At 43.5% G+C, this 12,769-nt stretch overlaps 1 protein-coding gene across 2 annotated transcripts in view; it reads left to right on the top strand.

Annotated features, from left to right (window-relative positions):
* The window catches only part of Piwil2 (piwi like RNA-mediated gene silencing 2), a 60,205-nt gene that overhangs the window by 13,477 nt on the left and 33,959 nt on the right, over positions 1 to 12,769 (top strand). For both annotated transcript variants that reach the window (XM_021203692.2, XM_021203693.1), the window contains 4 exons: positions 3,682 to 3,799; positions 4,414 to 4,538; positions 5,518 to 5,598; positions 5,866 to 5,979. In XM_021203692.2, the coding sequence (XP_021059351.1) occupies positions 3,682 to 3,799; positions 4,414 to 4,538; positions 5,518 to 5,598; positions 5,866 to 5,979 (438 nt within the window). The remainder of the gene's footprint in view (positions 1 to 3,681; positions 3,800 to 4,413; positions 4,539 to 5,517; positions 5,599 to 5,865; positions 5,980 to 12,769) is intronic.

Below are 12,769 nucleotides of genomic sequence, written 5' to 3'. Positions count from 1 at the left end.
CCCTCAAGAGCCACCAGACTCTTCTCTGAAATGGCTCTACTCAGAAATGTGCATTTTGGAAGAATAGCTACTAAACGAGGAAAAAGTGGAATGGAAAAGAGAAGAAAGTAATGGTTAGGAGGAAAGGGCCCAGAAGCATCCTAACAACCCAAGAAAGGATCCTTCTGGATGTGGGCAACACGGTTGATTTAGACAAACAAGAGAAACAAGAAAAAAAAATTGATTTGCTTTCAGTGTACCCTTGATAGTTTTCTGTGGACTCTATTAGAGTTACAGAGAAAATGCCTAAGGTTAAAGGAACCAGGAAGAACATAGTCCATGAGGGACAGCCAGTGAACCTACCATTCATTTCAAAAGCTGCAAAGAAGGATGACAAGGAAGGCAGCAAGATTTCCTACCAGGGAGCAGGCTGACAAAGGCTGGGTGGAATTCAGGCAATTGTGCTGAAAAGGAGGAGTGAGGATTGTAGGGACCTGAGGGGTCAAGGACACCACAAGACAACTCAGAGACTCAACAAACCTGGATTCAGGCTCACTGAGACTGAAACATCAGAGAGTCTGCATGGGTCTCACCCAGGCCCTCAGCATATGTGTTACAGTTGTGTAGCTTGGTGTTTTTGTGGGACTCCTGTGTGTGACACTTTTATCTGCTTTTGGGACCCTTGCTATCCTACTGGGTTGTTGCTTTGTCCAGCCTTAATATGCAGGAAAATGCCTAATCTTTTTTTTTTTTTTTTTTTGGTTTTTCGAGACAGGGTTTCTCTGTGTAGCCCTGGCTGTCCTGGAACTCACTTTGTAGACCAGGCTAGCCTCGAACTCAGAAATCCACCTGCCTCTGCCTCCCTAGTGCTGGGATTAAAGGCGTGCGCCACCACGCCAAGAGAAAATGCCTAATCTTATTGCAGCTTGATATGCTGTTTAGGTTGACTTCTCTGCAAGCCTGCTCTTTTCTGAAGGGAAATGGAAGAGTGGATGGGAAGGGAGAAAATGTGGGTGGAGGGAGGGAGGGAAGGAGAGAAGGAGGGAGGGAGGAGAAACTGCTGTCTGGATGTAATCTATGAGAGAAGAAATGAAGAAAAAAGGAAGCAGGCTGAGCAAGCCAGTAATCAGTACTCTTGCATGGGTTCTGCTTCAGTTTCTGCCTCTAATTTCTTGGCTTTAATTCCTGCCCTAATTTTCCTTAGTGATGGGATGTGACCTGAGAGTTATACGCTGGAATAAACCATCTCCTCCCTCAATTTGATTTTGGTTACGGTGTTTTATCATAGCTTTAAAAAAAAAAAAAGCAAACTAGGGCAGGGTCATGCATTTTCCTGACTGAGTCCAGCCCCAGTTGGACTTTGGAAGCCATGGTGTGAAGGTGATGTAATTGAGAAGACACTGATGATATGGAACACGTTGGTGTGGTGCGGGAGTTGCCTGTAGCTTTGTTGCTTTCTCATGGAATAGGAACAGGGAGGGGAATGTCAGAATGTTGCTCTAAATGTGCATAGGTGGGGTTTGTCCCAGTCTGAAAAACCCCAAATCTGAAATGCCCCAGAATCTAAAGAATTTTGAATGTGGGCATGAAGCCATAAGTAGAAAATTACACACCATGAAACTTTTCATATACAGACTTGTTAAAAGTATTATGTAAGGGGCTGGAGAAATGGCTCTGTGGCTAAGAGCATACATATGCTGTTCTTGCAGAAGGTCAAGGTGTTCCCAGCACCCACATGGTGATTCACAAACATTGGTAACACCAGTCCACAGGGATCCAGTACCCTCTTCTGACCTCCATGGTCATCAGGCACATATGTGTTATATATACATATAGTTATTCTGACCTCCATGGTCAACAGGCACATATGAGCTACATATACATGCAGTTAGGCAAAATATTCATACACACAAAACAAATCTGAACCAGGTGTGGTGGTGCAGGACTTTAATTCTAGTACGCAGGAAGCAGAGGCAGGCTGATATCCACAAGGCCAAGGCTAACCTGGTCACACAGTTCTAAGCTAGCCAGGGCTACAAAGTAAAGCCCTCTTTCAAAAGACAGTGACAACAAAACACCCCTAAACCTAAAAAAAAAAAAATTTAAATATATAAAATTACCTTTAGACTGGGCATACACGAAACATGAGTGCATTTCATGTTTTTACTTAGGTCTCATCCACAGGATATTTTTATTATGTATATGCAAATACTCCAGGATCAAAATACTTTGGATTTAATTTTAAGCATTTGACATGAAATATACTCAATCTGCATATGAGATTTTTTTGAGGATTAATGTTACCGTGTGAATATTTAATGTTAGGGATGCCAGTTGAATTTTGTTATGTCTTCCTATACTTGAAAATACTTGGCTCTTGTTTTTAATCTTGGATTTGTTCACACTTTACAGTTGGAGAACAAGATTGTGTCTTAGTGTATATAGTAGAATAATCATTGATAATTAGGTAGCTGTTACAATTTTTTAAGCTGCCAATTTGCTGCAGTGAATAATAAAAAGTTTAAATCACCACGAATGAAAAATGATTAAAATCTCATTTAAAAAGTACCTTATGGCAGGATACTGTAGTTCACGCCTTTGATCCCAGTACTTGGAAGTCAGAGGCAGGTGGATCTCTTTGAGTTCAAGGCCAGCCTGGTCTACGGAGACTTTTGTCTCAACAACAAAAGCAGTCTAGGGGCTGGAGGGATGGGTTAGAGGTTAAAAAACAACAAAAGCTTGCTGTTCTTGAAGAGGACTGAGTTCGGTTCAGCATCCATATTAGGTGGTTCACAACCCCTGTAATTCCTGCTCCAGGGAATCTGCTACCCTCTGCAGATACACATAGTCACATGCATGTACACATAAAAATTAACCTCAAAAAGATTCTTTAAACAAATGGGGGGAAAACCACTTTAAAAATGTGTGCCTCTGAAGATGGAGGGCAGGGTTTGGCAGGCCAGTCAGTCTGAGGTCAGGCCTGGGCCACAGCCCGTTTTGCTGTGAGATTTCATTGAGCTTTGCCATACTTGTGAGGTTCTAGGCTATGATTTTGTGTTGTTATAGCACAGATGCAAGAGTGTATGGCCATGTAAAGCTTTAGATACTTACAACATGCCCCCTCACAGTGTTCTAATCCCCTGCTTAGACGTCTAGAAGGATATACACGATGTGTAAAAGCAAGCTGTCTAGAATTACGGAATTTTGTTTTGTTTTGTTTTATTTTATTTTTTTTGCCTTCCCTCCAGATCTTTTTCAGTTGCTTATAGAGGTCTTAAACTGATGATCCCCCTGCCTTAGCCTCTCATGTAGCTGAACTACATGCATATACTCCAAGCCTGGTAGATTAGTTACATTTTCTAATGTTTCTACTCCAGCAGGTATCCTTGAGTTAGCTTTAGTTAGCTGTGTAATTATAAATATGACCACTAGGTGGAGTGCAGGTACAAAAAATGTTGCTTTTAAAAAAATCTTTTTTTTTAGATATTTTCTTCATTTACATTACAAATGCTATCCCGAAAGTCCCCTATACCCTCCCCACACCCTGCTCCCATCCCACCCACTCCTGCTTCCTGGCCCTGGCATTCCCCTGTACTGGGGGGAAAAAAAAAACGCTTCTTAAAGTCATAACTTACTGCACCGCTTTGGTAAAGATTGCTGTTTGAGTCAAACTGAACTAAAATCCCCTTTGTTATTTTGCAGCCCCAACGTGGAATGCAAAAGCATGAGGTTTGGCATGTTGAAGGACCACCAGTCTGTCACTGGAAACGTCACTGCTTTTGATGGCTCGATTCTTTATCTTCCTGTTAAGCTTCAACAAGTGAGACCCAGTGGAGAGTGTGGTGTGGGTGAAACTCCTGTGTGCTCTGATGGTTTGAGTAGTGGCAAAGTACACACTTTCTGGATAGTTTACTTGACAGAGGTAGATTCCTGCAGAACACAGCAGGGTCATCCCCTCAGCCCTGCTCCAGCTTGCGTTTATGAAGTAAGGTTTCTGATACATAAGTGGACTGGTGGGAAGCACTGGGTCTCCGACAGTCACTCAGAGTTTCAACATCAGGGCTCAGCAGTAAAGAACACCTGATTGTCCTGCAGAGAACCCAGTTCGTTTCCTACCACCCATCCTGGGTGGTCCCGCTCATCCTGTCAAGTTGCAGGCATCCAGAGCCCTCTACTGGCTTCCTTGGATATCTGTATATACACGACACACGTACAAGTACATAACACCAATTCAAAAACAAAACTAAGGATTTCAATGTTCATCTTTGAATCTTATTTATTTATTTTGTTTGTTTATTGTCACACTGATTTTGCCAGCACAAGCTGCAAAGTGAGGGGGAAGTAGAAGCTGCCTTTTGGGCTCTAGAACTCTGAGTTAGGGTTAAGGGTTTGTAGCTTTGTCATTTCTCATTACTGTACGTGTTTATTTGTTAGGTGGTTGAGTTAAAAAGTCAGAGAAAAACTGACGATGCCGAGATCAGTATCAAGATTCAGCTGACGAAGATCCTTGAGCCGTGCTCTGACCTGTGCATTCCCTTCTACAATGTTGTCTTCCGGCGGTAAGGAAGCTGCTGCGGTCTGTGTCTGTAACTCACCATGGTGGGGAATAAGGCTCCCCAGGAGGTGTTCATGGTACCACACACAGTGTCTGTCTGTGGGTGGGCTTGAAAGCACGCAATGAGTGATCTTAGTATCATCTCACTCAAAAATTACCTCTCACTCGACAGGTCAGGCGTGGGTTCCTGAAGTTAGGTGTGTGGGTAGCTGAGTAGGCAGATGGATTCTTCTGGATTCGATTAAGAAATTTTCGGATCAGAGTTTGTTTTTGAGACAGGATTTTGTATAACTCAGGCTAGTCTCAAACTTGATGTGTAGCTGAGGATCACCCATCCTGACCCTCTTGCTTCAGCTTCCCTAATGTTGGGATTACAGTATGAATGACCACACTCAGCCAAAACAGACATTAACGTGTGAAGGGCTCCTCAGAGTACAGAGATATTTGATGAGAGGTAGTTTCTACACTTTAAAAAATTATACATAGTTTATAGTTGTTTATCTCCTTTTGAGGGACTCTCAGTTTGCACAGGAGTTAATCCCAAACTATCTCATTTGATTAACTAGAACCTACAGTGAGCTGCTGGAACAAACACAGTTCCCTTGCTGGGCTGTTCACAAATTGGAAACTAGTTCATCTGCTTTCTCTTTAGTTCATGGTGGTCAGTAATATAATTAAGCTGGAAAATAGCCCTGGGTTGAGTGAGGGGGTCCTGAGGGATCCTTGAGCCGTGCACACTGCAGATGCGTGCCTTTCTAGCGTAACTCTCCTATAGCAAGACCGGTCTAGACACAGGCTGCGTTATGCAGAGAGCACTTCAGGCTCCGGGGACACCGTAGCTAAGACTGAAGGAGCTCTCAGACAGCTTTTCTATTAGACTTAGGATGCAGCTTGAGGGTGAGTGCGTGCCTAGTGACTGTAGCTCCATGGCCCACCCAGCACTCAGAAGGAGAAAGAGAACTCACCCCTGCCGTTTATTTCAGGGTAATGAAGCTTCTGGATATGAAGCTTGTGGGGAGAAACTTCTATGACCCTACAAGTGCCATGGTACTGCAGCAACACAGGTTGGTGGGTTCTTCTCCTTCACGTCTGAATGTTCTGGAAGAAACTTTCATAATGCTCACTAAACATAGGACAGTAACTTAAACAGTATTTTATTGTCATAAGTACAGTTTATCAACTAAACCTTTTTGTTTATATTTCTAGTAAGTTTGTACGGACACCGATTTGGTTCCATTTCCCCGCTAGGCTTTCCTCATGGTTATCAGGAAGGGCAGTGTCAGCATTGTGTAAAATAGGGGCCCTGATGCTCTTGGAACATCTCTCTTCAGATTGCAGATCTGGCCTGGCTACGCGGCTAGTATCCGGAGGACAGATGGCGGTCTCTTCCTGCTCGCTGATGTCTCTCATAAGGTCATTCGGAATGACTCTGTGCTGGATGTCATGTAAGTGAATAGAGGGTCCAACCTTTAACACCATGATGACCTTCCAAAGTTCAGAAATGGGTAGTTGGAGGCCAGGCTAGACCCTGTTATCTCTGTCTGTATGTGGGTAGGGTTAATTATAAAATGTATTAAAAGAACTGGATCCAGGTATGATGACCCCCCACCCCCCACCCAGGGCTGAGGCAAGACGGTTACCTCACGTTCAGTCCTGGCCTAGGCTATATAGAGTTCCAGGCCGGCCTGAGCAACAGTGCAAGACCCTGTCTCAGAAAACAAAACAGAACAGAACAGAGAGCTGAGCGGGTGTGCTCTCTGCCTGAGTCTGCTGAGGTGAGCATCTGACTGGGCATATGCTGTTCTCCTAGAGCTCATATGTCATGGGTGAGCGAAGTCAAATTAGTTCTTCTGAGCCTTGTTTTTAATTCTTGTCAGGCATCATCCCGTTATGTCACACAGAGACTGCGGCGACTGGTGGTGGAGGTTGTTTGTTTGTTTATTTTTGTACTTTTGAGACAGTATTATTAATCTGTCTGTATTGCAGGCTAGCAATGGAACTCATGTTGTGATCTTCACTAGCCCTTAATATGACCACAGTACAAAGCCACCCAGCTAGAGCAGGAAAGCCTCTACTGTCATGGCCGCTTTCATCCTCTGGACCTTTTGTGCTCTGACAGGCTCCAGGAAACTGCCAAAGAGAAGTTATTTTCCTGGAGGTCAGAGCTGATCAGGCTTTAGAAATAGTGGGTGTCCTCTGATTACAGGAATAACTTATATGCTTCTAAATGATGGCAAGCAAGTAGGTTTATCTGGTGGGTTCAGTGTTACATGTTGCTGTTACATTCACAGTAACCGATGTCCTGATTATCCCAGTGGGGTTCAGGACCATCTTCAGTGTCTGCTAAGTGCTGGTGGGGTTGGCTTGGCTTGGCTGGGATACGCCCACCTCCTTCCCTGTGCTACCACCTGTTAAGTCTCAGACCTAACACTGCCTGTGCCAGTCCCCTGCTCTGGTGCAGGGCATGCCCTCCAGTATCTCCTTGGAGAAGGTACGTGGGAGGAAATGCTGTGAGCCTCAGGGTTACCGTAGAGTGAGTGGTGCTTCAGGCAGGAAGATCTTTCCCCTCGGGATCAGGGCAGTGCTGCTGCCCAGTGGCCCCACTTTTATGTGAGCCGAGCCATATTGAGTTCTGTTTCCCAAGTATTCGGGTGTTCTCTTCACTGCGCTTCCTGTCTTTTTAAAAGGTCTACAAACTTCCCTTTTTGTCAGTTTTGGTTTTTTGAAGTTTTCTCTGTGTAGCCCTCCCTCTGTAGACCAGGCTGGCCTTGAACTCACAGAGACCTGCCTGCCTCTGCCTCGCAAGTGCTGGGAAAAGGTCTGTGCAACTATACCTGGCACCTTCTTGTTGTCTTATTAGCATATATTGATTACATATAATGGGGTTTGGTGATATTTCATATGTGTATATGATGTATTTGGTCATTTTGCCTTCTTCTACTCCTGTTTATTCCTTGCCTCTTCCTAAACAGTCACTCTTCTCCCCTCTTATGTGTTATTTTGTTGAGCATATTTTTTGTGACTCAGCAGGTTCAGGGTTATGTGAGCATGGATGAAGGCTGATTTACCAGGAGCCATGTACCACTAAAGAAAATCCTTTCTAATCTCCCAGCAATCATTGGGTCCTCACAGAGGGGTAGGACCTCGAGAGCCCCTCCCCATCACCAGCTTTAACTTCTGTAACCTCTGGGGAGAGTGGCCCCTCGCTCCTTAGGATGGAATGTTAACTGGCTCAATCTCCGGCAGGTTTCTCTGTAGTCTCCTCAAATATTAGTTGTTCTATGTTACTTTCTGTACATTTTAGTATTCTCTTTGGGATAATTTTCTTTTTTCTTTTTTTCTTTTTTAAATTTTTTTATTTTTTGTTTTTTCGAGACAGGGTTTCTCTGTGTAGCCCTGGCTGTCCTGGAAATCACTCTGTAGACCAGGCTGGCCTCGAACTCAGAAATTCACCTGTCTCTGCCTCCCAAGTGCTGGGATTAAAGGCGTGCACCACCACGCCCGGCTGATAATTTTCTTCTTGTGTGAAGTGTAGTATTCCATTTGGTTTAGAATTTATTGATGGCAATTTAGATGTTTATCTAAAACTATCATTCTGCTTTTTAAACTAAAGTTTGTAATTGGTAGATATATCCTTCTAATGTTTTGTCTATATTTCATTGTCTTCTAGCTTATATTGTTTGTGTTCACAAATCAGCTGCCCATGTTACAATTATCATTTTTTAAAAATTATCCTTAAATTTGGTCTTTTCTGAAGTTTTATTATAGTTTATCTAGTTATAGTCTCTGTTAAAGAATAAATTGGCCGGGTGGTGGTGGCGCACGTCTTTAATCCCAGCACTTGGGAGGCAGAGGAAGGTGGATTTCTGAGTTCGAGGCCAGCCTGGTCTACAAAGTGAATACCAGGACAGCCAGGGCTACACAGAGAAACCCTGTCTCGAAAAACCAAACCAAAAAAAAAAAAAGAATAAATTGTAACACCTGTTTAGAATAGTAAAGTAGACTTTGTGAGGACCGTTGGTGGGGACCACTGTGATGGTGGGAGGGATGGTCTTAAAGACTGTTCGCTGGGTTAGGTGGCCGTTCACTATGTTGCCTAGGCTGGTCCAAACTCTTAGCTGGACTGTAGCAATCCTGCATACAGGCTTACACTTCACATGTCCCACTTGGGAAGTGGAAATCTATAAAGCATTATCAGTGATGGGAGAATAGAAAGGAGCTCCTACAGGGAACCACCATGTGGAGGGCTTGTAGCCAAGGAGACTAAAGAGGATCGCAGTAGTAGGCCTTGGACATCACCTGGGGGGATGACGGGAATGAAGGCTGATCAGATATGGAAGGCAATCAAATATCAGGTCTGGAATTCTGGCTAGACTGACACAGTAGGATTCTTGCTAAAATGGGTCAGTTCAATGGGTGGTGAGAGAAGCCTGGTTAAGAAGAACCCACCTAGAATTTGGTCAAGGAGAGGCCCTTCCTTACATCTAATAATGGTACTCTGTAGTCCTCTATGCTTGAATGTGGGCTGGACTTTTCCATACATCTCAATGAATAAAATACATGGGAGGTAGGGTATGAGAAGACTGCTGTCTGTCAGGGCGTGCTCTCTTACTGTCTCTTGGGTCACCCACCGAAGGGAAGCCAGAGGCCATGTTATGGGGCAGCCTTTAGAAGGGCTCACTTAAGTGATCTTGGTAACACATCGTGTCTCAGTTCAACCTAGAGGTGGCTGCAGCTGGGATGAAAACCTTGCCTACAGCCTTGTCAGAATTGCCTTGATTCCTGACCCACAAAAACCTGAGATAAGCCGGGCAGTGGTGGCGCACGCCTTTAATCCCAGCACATGGGAGGCAGAGACAGGCAGATTTCTGAGTTTGAGGCCAGCCTAGTCTAGAGTTAAGTTCCAGGACAGCCAGGGCTACATAGAGAAACCCTGTCTCAAAAAACCAAAACCAACCAAACAAAAAACCCAACCTGAGATAATAAGCGTATGTCTAGTCTATTATTATTATTATTATTATTATTATGACTCTGGAGACAGAACATAAGGCCTCATGCATGTTAGACTAGCATCCCCACACTAAGCTACATTCTAGCTTGTGTATGATTTTTCACACATCTGTTTATTTGTGTGTATGTATATGTGTATGTGTGAAGGTCACAGGATTTTGAAGGAGTAGATTTTCTCCCTCCACCTTCAGGATCCAGGAATCAAACTCAAGTCTTCAGATTTGGCAGCAAGTGCCTTAACCCACTGAGCCATCTAACTAACCCCAGTGTGACCTTATTAAACAGCTTTATTGAGATACAGACTAAAATATACTCATTTGAAGGGTGCTGTTCTCTGACTGTTAGTGTATCCATGGTGTATGCTGTACATTATCACTGCAGTCAGTTGTAGGACATTTTCATCCCTGCAGAGAGAAGTCCGTACCCTTGGGCAATAGTTTCTTTCTTTGCCCTCAGACCTAGAGAAACCATCAGTCTGGTGTGTGCATGTGTGCGTGTGCGTGTGTGTGTGTGTGTGTGTGTGCGTGTGCGTGTGCGTGCGCTGTCCCATCCCTTCCTCTCTTCCTATTTTTTTTCATTGTTTAAGATAAGATCTTGCTGGCTTATTCATGTTGGCCTCAAATTTGCAATCCTCTTACCCCACTAATTTGTTTTCTAACTATTTCAAACATTCCATATGAAAAACAATCTTTGTGTAATATTCTGTGTCTTGATATGTTTTCAAGATATATCCAGATTATATGCATGACACAGAGTTCCTTTTTGCATTGGAACAATACTTCACCATATTGATATTCTATATTTTTATTTTGAAAAATATTTATTTTTATTTTATTATGTTAGTATGAGTATATGCTATGTGTGTGCCAATGGAAGTCAGAAGAAGGTGCCAGGTCCCCTGGACCTGGAGGTACAGGAGATTGGATGCTGTCCACCATGGATGCTAATCTCTGGTACCCCGGAAAAGCACCAAGTGATTTTTTGTTTGTTTGTTTGTTTTGTTTTTTGTTTTTTCGAGACAGGGTTTCTCTGTATAGCCTTGACTGTCCTGGAACTCACTTTGTAGACCAGGCTGTCCTCGAACTCAGAAATCCGCCTGTCTCTGCCTCCCAAGTGCTGGGATTAAAGGCATGCGCCACCATGCCCGGCTCGCAGCAAGTGATCTTAACCACTGAACTATCTCTCCAACATCAAGTATTTTCTTTCTTTCTTTTTAAAAGTGATATTAAAATGTTGTATGTGGGGGGGGGGTGTAGGTGTGTTTGCTGCTTGGGTCAGAGGACAACTTTGTGAAGTTTGTTCTCTCTTCCACCTTTTCGTGGGTCCCAGGGATCAAGCTCAAGTTGATAGGCTGGGTAGCAAGAGCCCTTCTCTTCTAAGCCAGTTTGCTGACCTTGCTGTATTTATTACCCAGCTGTTTGAGGGATACTTTGTAGTGTTCACTGTTTGGCTGTGGACTTCATGTCCAGATAGATTTTGGTGTGTGCATTGCCATTTCTGTGTGCTCTATTTTTATCCTTTACTTAACCCAAGGACAGTTTGGCACTTCTCATGTTCCCAGCAGAGGTGTGAAGGCTCCAGTTCACCTGCAGCCTCGCTTGCTGGCATCTGTTTCCATTCTAACTACCTTTGCATGCGACATGAGTCTCACTGTGGGTTTGATTGCATTCCCCTTGTGACTAATGATACTGAGCAGTTTTTTTCTGCACCTTTTGACCGTTTGAATATCTTTGTGAAATGTTTAGATCTTCGATCCACTTTTAAAATGCATTTTTAAAAGTATTTATTTTATTTCACATGCATTGTTGTTTTGCCTGTATGTATATCTGTATGAGTGTGTCAGATTCTAGAACTGGAGTTACAGACACCTATGATCTTCCATGTGAATGGTGGGAATTGAACCTGAATCCTCTGGAAGAGCAGCCAGTGTTCTTAACTGCTGAGTCATCTCTCCAGCCTCTAAAATGTTTTATTTAATTGTAAAATTTTTATGTTTTAGATACAGATATCTTGTCAAATACATAATTTGAGATACTTTCTCTCATATGAATTGTCTTCCCTATCTTAGGGTTTCTATCGCTGTGATGAAACATGATAGCAACTTAAGGAGGAAAGGGTTTATTCAGCTTACCCTTCAGTCAGCATCACTATCTCCATCAGAGAAAGTCTGGACAGAAACTCACACAGGGCAGGAATCTGGAGGCAGGAGCTGATGCAGAGGCTATGGAGGGCGCTGCTTACTGGCTTGCTTCCCTTGGCTTGCTCAACCTGCTTTCTCATAGAACCCAGGACCACTAACCCAAGAATGGCCCCGCTCACAGTGGGTTGGGCTCTTCCCTATAAATCACTAATTGAGAAAATGCCTTTAGCTGGATCTTATGGAGGCATTTATCCTTTTAGATAACTCTAGTTGTGTCTCGAGTTGACATGAGACTAGCCAGCACATTCCCTCCCTCCCTCCCTTCCCTTCCTTTCTCCCTCTCTCCCTCTCTCCCTCTCTCCCTTCCTTCCTTCCTTTTTTCTCTTCTCTTTTTTTTCTTTCTTTCTTGCTGAGACAGGATCTTGTTATGTAGCTCAGGGTGACCAGGAATTTACCGTGTAGACAGTGCTGGCCTCAAACTCACAGAGTCACTCACCCTACTTTAGTTTGATGTAAGAAACTTATTACAACAATAATTCAAAGTTCACCAGAGGTACCCACAAATCCCTTTGCCCCATATGCACATCCTCAAAGAAGGGCTTCTCTGTGAGCCAGAGAAACCTTACAGAATCATAAGATACAGATGGCCTTTCTCTGAACCTTTTAGTAATGTTGCTTTAGGCCTCACATGTGTAGCTTGATTTGTGATTTAAAAGAGAAATTATGGACATGTTACAAAACTTTTCACTGTTGTATTTGGATGTCATGAAAATTCTAAAATTTTATTTTATGTGTATGGGTGTTTTGCCTATGTATATACATCTGTGTACCACATGCATGCCTTGAGGCCAGATGACAGTGTCAGGTCCCCTGGAATTTGAGTGACTGATTGTTTTTGAACCCCTCCCCCCCAGATGGGGCTGGGACTTTAACCTGGGCCCTCTGTAAAGCCAATCTGTGCTCTACACCACTGTAAGGCCAATCTGTGCTCTCTACACCACTGTAAGGCCAATCTGTGCTCTACACCACTGTAAGGCCATTCTGTGCTCTACACCACTGTAAGGCCAATCTGTGCTCTACACCAC

The sequence above is a fragment of the Mus pahari genome, chromosome 8 (genome assembly GCF_900095145.1).
Source record: "Mus pahari chromosome 8, PAHARI_EIJ_v1.1, whole genome shotgun sequence".
In the NCBI taxonomy this organism is placed as follows: Eukaryota; Metazoa; Chordata; class Mammalia; order Rodentia; family Muridae; genus Mus; species Mus pahari.
Note: the sequence above shows the minus strand (reverse complement) of the source record. Positions and strands in the feature narration are given on the sequence as shown.